Raw genomic sequence first — 14,798 nt, forward strand, 5'->3', positions numbered from 1 at the left:
GTTCTGAGCCGGGAAGAAAAGCCAAGTCAGACCCAGACAGAACACAGGACTCACACTTGAAATGGGTGCTAAATATCTGATAGAAATAAAAGGCTTTAACTTGTAACGTTAGCTTCAAAGCAACTGTTTCCACACACTGGAAATTCCTCTTGGCTACAGCCATGGCCAGTGCTGCAAGGTCACTTGGGTTAAGGCTGGTTCAGATGCCGCTTCTCCCAGCACTCCCGGCAGCAGCGGGCAGGGGACGCACAGGACCCACACAACCTTCAGCTCACAGTGACGCCTGGGGACAACACCGTGTGACTGGGCCCCCCCCCCCCAGTTCCCAGAGGGACCCAGTGCCAGCCACCCACCAACCTCAGGACCTCCTAGGGGGTGTGCACTATCACACTCCAGCCTCACCTTTACTGAAAACAGGGAAAACAAATGAACTGGGGCTCGAAGCCTGGAAGTCCACTCCAGGCACAAAGCTGGAATAGCGACTTTTGACACCAGGCCTCATGCATGCATATTATATATATAACATTTGTGGGTTTTCCAAGTGGCGTCAGTGGTAAAGAACTTGCCTGCCAATGCGGGAGATGTAAGAGACAAGGGCTCATTCCCTGAGTCAGAAAGATCCCTTGGGGGAGGGCACAGCAACCCACTCGTGTTCTTGCCTGGAGCATCCCATGGACAGAGGAGCCTGGCGGGCTGCAGTCCACAGGGTCGCACCGAGTTGGACATGACTGAAGCAACCTGGCACGCATGCACTGGGCTTGAAGAGGCATAGCCAGCAGGGGCAGAGTCTGCTGTCTGCTCAGGCACAAAGGCCCAAGCCCACCGACAAGCTAGCTGTACCCCAGCCAAGTCCTCAGGAGGCCACATCATCCCCTACCTGGGGTCAAGAGGAGAATATGCAAAAGGAGAAAAGAAATCCAAGTTCTACCTCTAAGGGCATCAGGACACCCCCACCCCTCCCACTTGGCAAAGCCTGCCCCCTTTCCTGAGCCAGGGCTGAGTGGAGGTCAGCAGCACCCATGATGCTTGGGCGAGCTGCGCCTCTGTTACAAACTGCATCCTTAGGGGCTCCCCTCAATCCCCACCTGCACCCCTAGAGCAAGCAGTGAAGTTTCTCGTGTTCCACCCTGTTTATACACCAATCACTGAATCATTGATTAGTTTTTATGGAATCCCTCTCCATTCACACCGCACATAATCTGAGAAGGCTGGCATACAACTGAGTCTGAGTCCAGAAACCAAACTACTAGGGACAATAAAGGCAAGTCAGAGACTCACAGAGCACAGAAAACTTTATTCATCCACACTGCTCCGGAGAACGGCAGGCTCACTTCAATATGGTATCCTCCTGGGCTGGAAAGTTAGAAGGAAAACACACCATCACACAGCTGCACCGCCCAAAAGGACCACCTTAGGTTTTGGGGTTAAACCGTCCAGCGTCTCATCTCAGGGAGCCTGGCTATGCTGTTTCCACTCTGTCCTCCGCCTTTCCTGACCTGCGGGTCCTCACTGGGACCTGCCCCTGCAGTCAGGGAGGGTGGAGCCTGGCTCTGATTGTGTGCCCTCTAAGGGTGAGACAGTCCACCTCTAAAGCCCAGGGCCCGAGCCTCACTAAAGGCAGGGTAGCACCCGCGCCCAATGGCTCTCCTTCCCCACTCCCACCCCACGCCGCAGAGGATGGCCCAGGGGCCAGTGGAAATGGAGAAGGCGGCCTTTCTTCTCCACTTGCTGCTCCATATGAACAGCAGCTGTTTCTGAAAACCCATCGCAGGGCGGGGGACAAATCTAGGAGAGCCAGCCGCATGAGCACCTTCCGCTAGCTCCCGCTCAATGCGCTTCTGCTCATCTCGCTTCTTCTTCTCCTCGGCTGCGAGCCTCCTCTCCTCTTCTGCCCGGGGTTTCAAGTAATCTGTCAAAGGGAAGGCGGGGATGGGGGTGTCCAGTGAACGTTTTCACTTAAGCTCTAAAAGCAATTCAGTTCACAGGCAAAGTCACCCTCAGGTACACTGTGAGTGCCAGGGGCGCCCGATTCCCACTCTCCTTCACCTGGATGTAAGTAAAGACCTGATATCCACTTCCTAACGGAGAGCCCGACCCGGAGGGCAGCTACAGGACGCCCGTGGCCCCACCAGGCAGCCAGCCGCCCCGCACTCGGTCTTCTGTGCTGCAAGGGGCTGCCCGGCCAATCTCCAACCGGCCGCGCGCGGGGGTCCGGCCCTCTCTGGTCTCAAGTCAGGGGCCTCCCGCGCCGCCCCTCTCCGGCCCGGCCGGGGGGCCGCAGACGCCCGCAGACACTCACTGTAGCGCTTGGCGCCGTAGGCCATGCCGAGAAACAGGGCGGAGTAACGGCCGAGCTGTGGGGAAAAGCGGTCAGGGGCGGCAGGGGGACCGCGCCTGGGGCTCTCAGCCCACAGGGTCGGGGTCCGGGGCGGGGGTCCCGGGCGCTGAGAGAGGGGTGGGGAGAGCGGGGGTCACACCCGCGGCGTCGGGGCCCGATGGGGGGGGGTCTCAGCCCACAGGGTCGGGGCCAGGGCGGGGGTCCCGGGCGCTGAGAGAGGGGTGGGGAGAGCGGGGGTCACACCCGCGGCGTCGGGGCCCGATGGGGGGTGCTCAGTCCACAGGGTGGGGGCCAGGGCGGGGATCCCGGGCGCGGAGGTGGGTGGGTGGAGCGGGGGTCACACCCGCGGCGTCGGGGCCCGATGGGGGGGTCTCAGCCCACAGGGTCGGGGCCAGGGCGGGGGTCCCGGGCGCGGAGGTGGGTGGGTGGAGCGGGGGTCACACCCGCGGCGTCGGGGCCCGATGGGGGGTCGCAGCCTCTGGGTCAGGGCGGGAGGCGCTGAGAGTCGGGGGCGCCGGGCCGGGGCCTCGAGCCCCGCCGAGGCGCTCACGCGCTTTGCCCACGCAGAGCCGATCAGCGGCGGCGGCTGCGGAGCTTGGTTCACCTTGATGAGCGGCGAGACCTGCACCGGCGGAACCATCTTGTCCGTGACCCTCGCGCCGGAAGCACAATTCGGACCGAGGAGGACGCCGCAAGACCCTGAACACAGCGGAGACGCAGACGCAGAGGCGCGGCCGGGCGTGCGCATGCGCCGTCCACAGCGCGAGGTCGCCGAGTGCCGACCCCTGGCGGCTGGAGGGCGAACGGCGCGCGCGCCCGCCCGGCGTGACGTCGTCAGGCGCGGGGCGCTGCGGGTTCCGCATGCGCAGTGGCCGGGCAGCGAGTTCGCGTTCCCAGCCGCGGGTGCGAGCCTCCTGTCCGCTGAAGTTTTCGAACCAGGTTGAGCGCAAATCGAGGTCCGCACACCTCGGGTACAAATATTTGAAAAGTCTGAGTCCACTGTACAAAGTGCAAACCCGAGCGCTCTCCCTCCTGCCCGTCCCGCCCCTCCCGCGGCTCCAGTGCGGCCGCAGCCACACCCAGGCCTGTCCGGGCCGCGGTCCCCCCAGACCAGCCCTGGGGACGGCCCCGGAAGGGACTCCAGGCGTCCCCCCAGACCAGCCCGAGGACGGCCCAAGAAGGGGCTCGAGGCTCTGGGCAGGGAATCCGGGGTCCGGGTACAAAGTGTAGCCTGAGTGCAGGCTGGCTCCCAGCGGAGTGACCGTGGCCAGCCCCTCTGGACTCACAGGCCAGGTCGACCGTGTGACCCGAGCCCCTTCCTGGGGCGGCACGGCCGTGGGTGCCCCTTCGCCCACCACCAGCCCCATTCTCAGCCTCCAGGCAGAGCTACGGTTTCCTCACCCCTGGAGCCTCCTTGGCAGAAAGGGGCACAAGTCCTCCCTAGAAGGCCAGCCTAGCAGAGCCTGCTCCCTCGGTCTCCTGACTCCAGCCCTCAGGACCCTGTAGCCCCAAGTTTCAAGGTCCACATCAGAGAGGCCCTCACCCTCACTTCTGCCTTCAGCCGGGGATGCAGGGGTCACGCTGGTGGGGTATTCTGTCCCTCAGCCCTGTGGTCAGCCCCGGGGAAGACACAGCTGACCCAGCCCAGGTGTGCAGAGAGGCTTCCCAGAGGTGGACAGTAGTGGCCACTCTCCCAACTGAACCTGCTGTGCTTACACACAGTTCCCATGGCAACGGGGGTTGGGGACACCTGGAGAATGATGGAGGGGGCAGCCCCGTGGTGCCTGTACCAACCACAGGCCACCAGGGCAGCTGATACCCCTGCCCAGTGACCCCACCCCCACCCCTCATTCCTGCAACAGGCAAGATCAAAGTCAAGGATGACGAACTGGATGCCACATTCAAGGCGCGTCAGGGCCCATCAACTTCACCGAGTTCCTGAACGTGTTTGGGGAGAAGCTGAGGGCGAGCACTGGGCCAGCTTCAGGTCTGCCAGCACTCTGTGTGCGGTTAGTTGACTGCTAACACATCTGCATAAAACCCACATTTGCAGACCTCTTGAGGATCTCCAAGACCTGGCATTCCGGGACCCACATCTGGGGGCCCTGTCGGCCCCCAGCCCAGGCCCACCTCTCCTCCACTGGCTGATGGGGGCCTCTGTCCCTCACTGAGAAGTCGCCCACCTCTGGGCCTGGCAGGACCAAGGGGACTCCAAGAACAGTACCCTGGGGTGGGAGCTGAGGGTCTCTCAGGTGCTCAAGAGTGGGAAGGCCACTGAGAGCATCGACAGGGCAAGGACGTGGAGCCCTGGGTGGCGAGGGACAGGACTAGCGCCTGAGACGCCCAAGGCTCGAGGCCTCCTGTGGGCAGGCACGGACCCTGAGGAGACTCCTCAGCACATTCAAGATGCTGGACCCCGACGGCCAGGGAAGCGCCAACAAGGACTAGTGAGCAACCCTGGGCACCCAGGCAGCACCAGGGCAGGAGGAAGCCAGGCCCACCCCCAGCCTCCACCCCACCTGCCCCAGCTTTCAGGTCTTGATCAGCCTGCCCGGGATCCTGAGTCCCTCAGGGTAACCCAGGGCAGGATCAGCCATACCCACGTGGGGCCAGCGGTCACTGCCATTCAGACCATCACTGGGTTTTTAGCCCCTCTGGACTAAAACAGGTCCTCCCAAGAAGGCCAGCCTAGCAGAGCCTGCTCCCTCGGTCTCCCGACTCCAGCCCCAGAACTCCAGTCCTGTTCAGCCTCATGAACAGGACTATTCGGTGTGCCAGGCTCTTGTCCCAGTGATGTGGGAGTCAGGGATGGCTCCCTGTGGTCCCCCTAGTGCCCAGGACTCACCCAGGGCCAGGCTCCCCAGAGGTACCTGCCCTGTGAGCAGGTGGGATTGAAGGGGGCAGCCCTGCCCTGGGGCAGCCCTGTCGCCCATGAGGACCCATCACAGGGCTCCCCTGGGGCCACCCCTCCAGTTCAGGGCCAGTGCCTTTCCCATAACAGCCTAATTTGGCACCTCCCTGCTGTCCTCAGCAGTGGGCGGCAGCTCGTGTCCCAAGGTGACAACGTGACTGCTGAAGAGGTCTGGCCTCTGGCACCCTACGTCCTTCCCCGTGGCCCTCTGTGAGGCCCAAGCATGGCCCTCGGTGCTCCGGGGGAATGTGCCTTGGCCCCCAGAAGCTGCAGCATGGGGAGGGTGGGATGCCCAGTGTCCAGGAAGGGGGGCTCCAGCCCTGGCCCTGCAGGGTCTCCCGCAGCTTCCTTCCCCCCACGAACAGAAACAAGACCGAGCCTGGAGTCCAGTTCCTGTAATTCACCTGCTGGCTGCAGCCTTGAGGACTCGCCCACTCCCTCCACCCTGGCCTGGGCCTGCCACCCGCCACCAAACTCGCAGGTTGACCAGATGTTCCAGTTCTCCACCATCGATACTGCAGGCAACCTGGGCTACAAGGTGCTCAGCTACATGCTCACCCATGGGGAAGAGCGAGAGGCACCCCCACCCCACTGGGCTGTGGCCGGTTGAAGAAATGTGAACCCACAAACCTTCCTGCCCACAAACAGCGGGCAGAACCCATGAACAGTGTCTCTGTTGGGGGGAGGTGTCCTCCTGGGGGTGGGAGTGTCCGTGGGGTGAAGGTCTGGGGTGGGGGTAACCCCTTGGGGGCAGGAGGGTCTTCAGGGAGTAGCAGCGTCTGCCGGGGGCCCACGCTCTGCCTCCTGCCCAGCCTGGCCCCACCTGCTCTGCCCATCTATGCTGGCACCAGGCTGGAGGGCTGGTCCTTCAGTGGTCAGCAGAGGTGGCTCTGGTATGGGTTCCTTCAAGGAAGGCCTTCCTCACACCTGTCCACTCCACACTCAGCCATGCTGGGGCCCTTGGAATCCCACACTCACTCAGTTCCCCCTCACCCTGGGCCCCCAATGCCAGGCCAGCCCCTGAAGCAGCCACCCTGGGCCTGGTCTGGCCACTGGGGTACCCCTGGTCAGTGGCCTCTTGTCTACACAGCAGCAGCTCTTGCTATGGCCACAGCGAATCCCCTGGGCCCCCCTGCCACGACCCTGGGTCCTCCAGGATGCCAATGTCATCCCAGCCTCAGTCATTACAGGTCCGGCCAGAGGGACCAGAGCCCACATCTCTGCCTCCCCTTCACATCCCCAGGTCCTCTGTTTCTCATGCCAACTGCTCTCCAGCCTCTGGCTCTCTACAGGGACCCTGAGACATCTTGGAGGGCTCCCAGGAGGAAGGAGGCAGGGCCAGGAGCACCAGTTCCAGGAAGGGGCTGCTGGGGGCCAGGGTGCTGCGGTGGAGCCTCAGGGCATGGCTGCCAGTTAGGGCGCGTGGTCCAGGGGTGCTCCGGTTGCTGGGCGCTCATCCTCCTGAATGGAGGGGCTGGCGTCGGCCTCAGCCTGCAGGCGCCGGTAAGGGGTGTGGAAGGAGAGCACCAAGAGGCAGCTGAAGAGGACGCAGAGGCCGGCCATCAGCAGCATGGGCTCTGGGGAGACACGGCCAGCTCTGCCTGAGGCTCTCCGAGCGCCTGGGCACTCACCCAGGTGCAGGGGACCCCAGAGCAACCTCGGGCACAGATCCCCGCCCAGCCCCAAGAGGGAGGTTCGCAGACCCAGGGCCCGTGAGCCCCAAGGTCACCCCACCAGCTCTGAGGACGTGGGTGTGCAACACAACCCCACTCCTGTCTCTCTGGCTTTCTGTCTCCATCTCTGTCTTTCTCTGCGTTTCTTCCTGTGTTTTTCCTGTCTCTGATCTCACTTCAAAACTGCTCACATGTGGGGTCACAGGTGGGCTCCCGTGAGGGCTTCTCCCGCCAGGCTGCGCTCCAGGTTCTGCCTGCTGCCCTCGGGTCCACCCCAACCCACCTCGCCCCCCAACAGGCGCCCTGCACCCGCCCGCCAGGACAGTAGAGGTTGCCAAGAGAAAGAGGCCAGTGGAAGGGAGACTCCAGGGCTGGGTGGGGCCAACCTCTGGGCCTGTGCCCTCACCCTTCCAGTCCAGTGGGCCCTGGCCGTCCCGGCAGGTGGAGACAGACGGCTCCGCGCGGCGCACGGTCAGGGAGGTCAGCAGCACCATGATGAGAATGCCCTCAGCCTGCCTGCACAGCCACAAAGCCCTCAGCCCTGCCCAGGAGCTGCCCCAGGCACCCCGAGGGCAGCACACAGCAGGTGCCCAGGTCGCCCGCAGTGCGTCCGCGTGGGGGGAAAGGGGAGGGTCCCTGGGTCCCTAGGGAAGCCATGGGAATGGGCACTCACCCCAGCACAAAGACCAGGCCCGCGGCTGCACCCTCACCCACGGGGAAGGAGCACTCGACAGCCAGCTCCATGGCAACGGGCGCCACCGAGAAGCCGAAGAACCCCAGCAGCGAGCAGATGGCGGCCAGCACGACGGTCTGTCCCTGCAGCTGGGACACCTGGGCAGCGAGTCACAGACCAACAGGGCAGGAGTCAGAAGTGCCCCAGCCTGGACCCCAGGCCCCTCCAGGCCCTGTCGGGAGTGGGGCAGTGCCAGGGCTGGAGAGGCCACAGCGCCCACTTCACTCCAGGAACACCCCGATGGGGGGGCCTGGCTCTGAGTCGGTCTGGATGTCTGTTACGGCCAACCTGCCAGCTGCCCCACCCCTGGGGCACCCCACTCTCACCCTCTGCAACGTGGTCTTGGCTCGAGAGGACTCTTACCACAGCAAAGGCCACGCAGGCCAGAGACGTCAGGCAGAGGCCGATCTTGATGGCCTCAGTGAAGTGCTTGGTCCTGTCCACATACAGGCCCAGAGCCACTGCCCCTAAGAGTCCAGACGCGATGAAGAGAGCCCCGCAGAGGCCCGCAAATTCCTGGAGGGTAGGGGGCACCTTGTCCATCATCTGAGCCCAGGAGGTGGCACTCATCCTTAGTATGTACACCACCACCAGGGAGCCCATGGCAGGGTCAGCGAGCAGTGCTGGAGGCCCAGGCAGGACTGCGTGGAAGGCTCGGGGGCGGGAGGTGTCCTCCCTGGATGGGCCACGTCCTTGTCTCACCTCCACCCAGGAACCAGACAAGTCCTAGAGAAAGGGCCCGGCCTCCGCAGACGCCCTCAGTGCCTGTCACCGCTGAGAAACTAGAAACACTCGGGACCTGAACCCCACACCCAGTGCTGAAGCCAGACCGCAGTGGGCACAGCGGAGATGCTGTGGGTAGAGGGGCCCTTCCCTCCGCACCTGTGATGTCAGAAGGACCCACAGGCCTGGGGGACAGGCATGGGAGCAGGTGGGCTCTGCCAGCACCCCGGCCCACGGCTGCGACCCACCGTCTGTAGACACAGACTCATACAATGTCTCAGGAGCACCCTAACAGGAGGTCACCCTGTCCAGGTGTGGAGACAGCACTTGGGGAGCTCGTGGGCCACTCCACAGCCACCAGCAGGTCGACAGGCCCCCAAGGCTGTGTCTGGGCTGGGGGCCCCCAGGTCGGGGCCAGCACTCACGCTGGAGTAGCCATTCACGCAGAGGACCTGCTCCAGGAGGGCTGAGAAGCTGGAGAAGATGCCAATGCCGCCCCCAAAGCACACGGCCAGGATGACGTAGGCCTTGTTCCTTGCGAGCTAAAGGGGAGGGGTCGCTCAGTCCAGAGCCTCAGCAGCCCAGGCAGGGGCTCCAGAGGAGGCCTGCCCCTCCCCCTCCTTGCACCCCCGCCCCGGGGCCCACAGCACGCGCAGCACTGACCAGCTTCAGCCCGGCTAGGAACGACAGCGAGGTGGACTGGGCAGCCCCCGCAGAGGGCGGGGTGGGGGGCACACTCTCCCAGAGGCATGCAGTGGCCAGCAGGAAGGCAAGGCCGGCAGGGAGGATGTAGGTGCCTAGCTGTGGGGAGGGTGTACATGAGTGCACGCACACAGGTCCCGGTGGATGCACGCACGGGCGTGAGCGCACGCACACAGGCCCCCGTGGATGCACACACGGGCGTGAGCGCACGCACACAGGTCCCCGTGGATGCACACACGGGCGTGAGCGCACGCACACAGGCCCCCGTGGATGCACACCCGGGCGTGAGCGCACGCACACAGGCCCCCGTGGATGCACACACGGGCGTGAGCGCACGCACACAGGTCCCCGTGGATGCACACACGGGCGTGAGCGCACGCACACAGGCCCCCGTGGATGCACACACGGGCGTGAGCGCACGCACACAGGTCCCCGTGGATGCACGCACGGGCGTGAGCGCACGCACACAGGCCCCCGTGGATGCACGCACACAGGCCCCCGTGGATGCACGCACGGGCGTGAGCGCACGTACACAGGCCCCCGTGGATGCACGCACGGGCGTGAGCGCACGCACACAGGCCCCCGTGGATTCACGCACACAGGCCCCGTGGATGCACGCACGGGCGTGAGTGCACGCACACAGGTCCCGGTGGATGCACGCACGGGCGTGAGCGCACGCACACAGGCCCCAGTGGATGCACGCACGGGCGTGAGCGCACGCACACAGGTCCCCGTGGATGCACACACGGGCGTGAGCGCACGCACACAGGCCCCCGTGGATGCACACACGGGCGTGAGTGCACGCACACAGGCCCCCGTGGATGCACACACAGGCACCTCAGCCCTGCTCCCCAGGCTCCAGACGAGCTGCTGCCTCCCCACTCCCTGCCCCCGCCCGTCGTTCCAGGTGGACGCCAGCAAGCCCAGGGCCCGTTCGGGGGCTCCTCTGTGTTGCTCCATTCAGAAGCCTGGCTTTCAAAATTCCACCCAAGGGTGACTCCAACAACGACGGCCTCAACTCGACCGTCTCTGGGAGCTCTATCCAACTGTCACCTGGACCCCCTCTCCCACCTCTGTGAGTGACCCCAGCCCTCACCCAGCTGGAAGCCCCTCACTCTTCAGCGCACCCCACTCCCTAGCTGGAGCAAAGCCCAGGCTCTCTCCCTGGACACTCCAGGCACACCTTTCACTCCCCGAGCCATTCTGGACCAGATGGAATCACTCCCCCTTCAGATCTCCCCCGGGTGTCCATCACATCAAGCCAACCACCTGCCACCTGGATTGACGCTTCCCTCCGCCCTCCCCTTTCTCAGCAGGCACACACCTCTGGCTGCAGCTGCACCCCTCAGTCTCGCCTCCACCTCAGCGCCTTTCTCTGCTGGTCCCTCATCCTGCCCCCCGCCCCCCCAAATGCGTCACCCTGCTGCAGCCAGCCTCTCGCCGCCCTGGTGCTCTCTCTCCTCCAAGGAACACACTCAGCACCCCAGTGCCCGGGGTTGTGCCTGGCACTCGGAAGGTGCCCAGTACTTGCAACGGAGGAAGCCCCATGCACACGGGGTGCACTCACCCGTGTCCACAGAAGGTCCGAGTGCACACTCACACGGACAGTGTGGGTGCACGAGCCCACCACTCCTGCACACATGTGCACACACGCACTAGCACACAGCCCACAAACATGCACACACACACGCAAACACACACAGCCACTCAAGCACAGCCACACACTATACGCCATACACAGAGGTGCACACGTGCGTGCACCTGTGAGCTCCCTCACCATCCAGGGGATGTCCTCCTCCGTCTTCACCAGGATGGGAGACAGGATGTTGGCTGTCAGAATACCCAGGGGATTCGCTAGACGGACAGGGACATGTGTCAGCTCAGGAAGGCAGGCTGGGACCCCATCCACGGAGGAGCCCTCGGCCCCCAGAGCGGGGAGCGCACAGAGGCGCACGGGCCATACGCTAAGCCGGAGGGGACGCCGGCCTCACCGAGACTCACCCATGGTGCCGATCATGTTGGCTGTGGCTCGCTGGTGCTCAGGGAACCACAAGGCAGCCAGCTTGGCTGGAGAGAAGATGACCAGAGCCTGGGCCAGGGCGCAGACGCCCTGCCCGCCCAGGAGGAAGAGAAACGGGTCCTGGGTGCCGATGTCCATGCAGGGCGTGGAGCGGATCACGCTCCCCAAGAAGTTCAGGAACGCGCCTAGGGTGGTCTGCAAGGGTGGGGTCAGAAGAGCTGCCCACCAGCCGGGACGCCCCCCAGCACCCCAGCCTCTACTCGCCACCCAGTGGCTCTGCCTGGGGACTCGGATCTCGGGAGGAGGGGCTGGCTCTCGATCCCACGCTCGGGGACCCGCCCGTCCCAGGGCCCTGGTGTGCGGTCTGACTCACTGCCCAGCGGAGTCCGACGGAGTCCAGAACCCAGATGGCCACCACACCAGACGGGATGGACACCACGAGGTAGACCAGTGACAGCCAGTTGACTTGCTCGGTGGAGAGGAGGAAGTGCCGGGCGATCGTGTCAGCCACGGGTGCGAAGCTGAGCCACAGCTGCGAGACACAGGCTGGCATCAGCCCGGGGCGGGCACCACAGACACTGCGGCTGCCAGCTGCCCTGGGTGCGGCCGGCTGGTCTGAGGGAGAGAAAGGGTCCAGGGGTCCCGTCAGGGCTGGGGTCTTCACTAGGTCACGCCAGAGGGAAGGCACCAGCTGGGGGCTCAGACAGCATGTTGGGGCAGAGGACCAGAACCATCCTCACAGACATGGTCCCAGGGCAGATGGAGGCTGACAACCTGGCTGGACCCTGCAAGACAGCGAGGCCCCCAGGACTGACCCTCCAAGGAGAAGGCCTGGGGCTGACAGCAGAAGAGAGATGGCCACCACGCCGGGGTGGGGGGCGCCTAGACTGGCTGCTGGCCAAAGCTGGAGCGCCAGAGAGTGGGAGAGGGTCCCCTGGCCCCCGCCACGTGGACGGGACAGGCCAAGGAGCACATTGTGGGGGGCCACTCCGTGGACACTCAGTGCCTGTGGAGGACACCCAGGTGGGCCAGGGCTTACTGCAGGAGGGAGTGGGGAGGCGTCCTGGCTTGGTCCAGAAATGAAGGTGTCACAAATCAAAGCCCGCGGACTCCACCTCTGAGAGGACACAGCAAGGCAGGAGCCCAGCCAGGCCGCACAGCCTGCCCCACGGCGGAGGCCGCAGGGTCCAGCCTTCCTGACCCGAGCAGAGCTCTGACCGCAGAGCCCCACATGACAGCGACCTTGGGCAACAGTTGCCTTTTCTTCTCCTTTTTCAGGACAGAGCTTCTAGGTTCAGGAAGAGTCTCGTGCAGGCCACCAGCTTCCTGCCCAGCTGACCCAGCGGTGAGAAAGCCGGGCTCTGGCTGCCACGCTGTCTGAGCACAGCCCACCTTCGGCAGCCTCGCCCCTCGGTCCTCCCCAGAACCTATGGCCAGCGGGGCAGAGACGGGTCTGAGACGCACACAGCAACGTGGGGGCGGCTGTGTGCCCACGGCACGGACTTCCTCCACGTGTTCCCAGCCTGCCAGGAGGCCTCGTGCATCCTTTGAGAACGTGGGCGGCTGTCCCCCACGCTGGCCCTCACCCAGACCCACTCCAGGGCCACTCAGACCTCATTGCAAGCGCCGCCCACGTGCCCTTCCCACCACCCACCCCGCCTGGGACCCGAAGGCCCTGCGCATCTGGCTGCAGGAGGAGTAGGTGAGGGCGCACCTCTTCACCTGGGCTCCCTGCCGTGACCTCGCGGGGACTGTGACAAGCCCTGGTGTGATTCCTGTCTGCTCCGCGATGACTGGGGACAAGTGCAGGGGCACAGCCTCGGCCTCCAACACCCACCCCAGACACTGAAGCAGCTGAGGGGGCTGAGAGACCCCCGCTCTGCATTCTCAAACCACTGCACCCAAACCCAGTCCTGGCTTCACACTGTTCAGACGCAGACCGGCGGCTGCACAGAGAAAAATGTCTCTGAAGTCCCAGGCTGGGCATGCCCCTTGTCTCAGCACAGAGCTGGCCAGCAACGAGAGGAGGAAAGAGGTCCCAAAAAGTTTGCAATGACCTCCAAGAGGGGCTGTCGCCCAAGAACCTCTCCAAGGTGGTTCCTTCCAGGGCTGCCCTGGCCTGCCAGCCCCTCCTCGTCACAGTCTCTGCATCTGACCTCCCTCCGCCACTCGGGGCCTCCCTGAGCCTCGGGCCCCACTGCCCCCCATCACTTTGTGTTTCATGATCGTGGCCACTCCTTGCTGCCCAACCTCCTGAGGTCCGGTCTGAGGCCGAACAACATTCTTTCAGGCAGCCTACGGGAGGAGACCCGGGTGCCCTGTGACTCTGCGGCCTGACCGCTCAGCAGGCAGCCACTAGGCCTCAGGTTGGGAAGAGCATGCAGTCCAGGGCACGCAGGATGGCGCGGCCCGGGGCTGGCGGAGCACAGAAAGGTCTGCTGGCTGAGCCGTGGTGTGTGCTGGGCTGGTAGGGGGCCTGGGCCCACAAGGGGTGAGTCTGGGGGAGCAGCAGGCTGGGAGAGCTGGGGCCCGAACCGGCAGACCTGGTTCTGGCAGGAGGTTCTCTGGTCTCAGGGGCTGTGATGACAAGCTGTCTCCGCCAGCAGTGGGGTCGGTTCTAGAACAGCTGAAGGGTCACTGCCGACCCCAGCTGGGTGGCTGTGAAGAAAGGGACTGGGTGGGCAGGCAAGAAAGGCCCCTGGTGAGGGACCTTGGAAGTGAGCCAGAAACCCCGGGAGGGCAGCCAGGGCCCAGGGAAGACAGGCAGGTAGAGGGACAGAGCAGGTGCCCAGGCTGCGGTGGGGTGCGCTTGGCAGAGAGGGGAGGCCGCGGGAGGAGCCCTGCGTGGCTGTAGACCGTGACTCCTTCGGAGGTAGGAGAGGCATCCTGTCGAAACCACCGCGAGTCTCAGGACCTGGGCTCAGGCCCCGTGAGGACAGACAGGAGCCCCGCTCTCCTTGCGCAGCCTCGGCCAAGGAGGGGACTCTCCGCCCCAGGCCTGCGCTGAGGTCGCCGGCGGCCTCGCGGGAGGCCCTCCCCCGCGGTTCCGCCGTCGCGAGACGCGAGGGCTGCGTCCCGGGACTGGCCTAGCGGGTTCTCCGGGGCGCACCGGACGTCGACGGGCCGGGCTCGGCAGGGTCCCGGCCTGTCCCGCAGCCCTGCCCCGCCCGCCCGGCCCCGGCCCAGCCCCTACCGTGGCGTTGGAGTAGCTGAGCAGGCTGATCACCAGCAGGAAGACCCACCGGCGGGCGTAGGCGCGGTAGCCCCCCAGCGCGCTTCGGGCCCAGGTCGCCGCGGCGGCCTCTGGCCAGTCCCCCGCCGGCCCCGCCATTGCCGCCGCACCCGGGCCGCCGACTTTTGGAGGCGCGCTCGCGGGCCAGGACCGCCCTCGGAGGTGGGGTCGGGTCAGAACCCGCCCCACAGGCAGGGGTTACCACTGGTCAGGCTGAAAGGACCTCTGTGAGGTCCCTGCGATGGATGCGCCCATGCACGCGTGTCAGGAGAGGCTCCGAGAAGCCACTGCCTCGCAGAAAGGCCGCACTTCCTGAAAGGGGTTGTGGAAAAAACCCCTCCGCCACCCCCACCCACCAATTTCCTGAGGTCCGAATAAGTAACAGCTGGAGGCTGGAGGCCAGCCTGAAAGAGGAGGCTGGAGTCAGTTTGCAAAGCGCCTTCAATCAATGCTCTAGACTCCACTA

At 64.9% G+C, this 14,798-nt stretch overlaps 3 protein-coding genes across 3 annotated transcripts; 1 reads left to right on the forward strand and 2 right to left on the reverse strand.

Annotated features, from left to right (window-relative positions):
* Nucleotides 1-1,274: 1,274 nt before the first annotated feature.
* On the reverse strand, nucleotides 1,275-3,005 carry ATP5ME (ATP synthase membrane subunit e). The gene is made up of 4 exons (XM_081577187.1): nucleotides 2,943-3,005; nucleotides 2,300-2,354; nucleotides 1,811-1,909; nucleotides 1,275-1,353 (listed from the first exon to the last, which is right to left on the reverse strand). The coding sequence occupies exons 1-4, from the start codon at nucleotides 2,976-2,978 to the stop codon at nucleotides 1,328-1,330; spliced, it is 216 nt and encodes a 71-aa protein (XP_081433313.1). The 5' UTR covers nucleotides 2,979-3,005; the 3' UTR covers nucleotides 1,275-1,327.
* Nucleotides 1,275-14,467, reverse strand: SLC49A3 (solute carrier family 49 member 3). The gene is made up of 13 exons (XM_081577174.1): nucleotides 14,294-14,467; nucleotides 11,474-11,632; nucleotides 11,082-11,295; nucleotides 10,858-10,934; nucleotides 9,042-9,179; nucleotides 8,804-8,920; nucleotides 8,019-8,171; nucleotides 7,596-7,753; nucleotides 7,329-7,438; nucleotides 2,943-6,826; nucleotides 2,300-2,354; nucleotides 1,811-1,909; nucleotides 1,275-1,353 (listed from the first exon to the last, which is right to left on the reverse strand). Exons 1-10 carry the CDS (start codon nucleotides 14,429-14,431, stop codon nucleotides 6,663-6,665), a joined length of 1,428 nt encoding a protein of 475 aa, XP_081433300.1. The 5' UTR covers nucleotides 14,432-14,467; the 3' UTR covers nucleotides 1,275-1,353; nucleotides 1,811-1,909; nucleotides 2,300-2,354; nucleotides 2,943-6,662.
* On the forward strand, nucleotides 3,085-5,910 carry MYL5 (myosin light chain 5). The gene is given in 7 exon segments (XM_081573814.1): nucleotides 3,085-3,241; nucleotides 3,448-3,555; nucleotides 4,201-4,242; nucleotides 4,245-4,342; nucleotides 4,709-4,785; nucleotides 5,370-5,418; nucleotides 5,731-5,910. Coding segments are annotated over 7 exon segments (660 nt in total). The 3' UTR covers nucleotides 5,860-5,910.
* Nucleotides 14,468-14,798: the final 331 nt, after the last annotated feature.

The sequence above is a fragment of the Giraffa tippelskirchi genome, chromosome 1, assembly GCF_054371585.1.
Source record: "Giraffa tippelskirchi isolate mGirTip1 chromosome 1, T2T-mGirTip1v1.2.pri, whole genome shotgun sequence".
Classification (NCBI taxonomy): Eukaryota; Metazoa; Chordata; class Mammalia; order Artiodactyla; family Giraffidae; genus Giraffa; species Giraffa tippelskirchi.

Excerpts from the sequence above, each read along its gene's own strand:
- ATP5ME (XM_081577187.1), bottom strand. The coding sequence starts at position 2,978 with ATGGTTCCGCCGGTGCAGGTCTCGCCGCTCATCAAG. Across the intron at positions 1,910-2,299 it reads CTACGGCGCCAAGCGCTACA|ATTACTTGAAACCCCGGGCA; the intron begins GTGAGTGTCTGC and ends TCCCTTTGACAG. Across the intron at positions 1,354-1,810 it reads TGAGCGGGAGCTAGCGGAAG|CCCAGGAGGATACCATATTG; the intron begins GTGCTCATGCGG and ends CTAACTTTCCAG.
- SLC49A3 (XM_081577174.1), bottom strand. The coding sequence starts at position 14,431 with ATGGCGGGGCCGGCGGGGGACTGGCCAGAGGCCGCCGCGGCGACCTGG. Across the intron at positions 10,935-11,081 it reads CAACATGATCGGCACCATGG|CGAATCCCCTGGGTATTCTG; the intron begins GTGAGTCTCGGT and ends CTGTCCGTCTAG. Across the intron at positions 8,921-9,041 it reads TCCTAGCCGGGCTGAAGCTG|CTCGCAAGGAACAAGGCCTA; the intron begins GTCAGTGCTGCG and ends CCTCCCCTTTAG.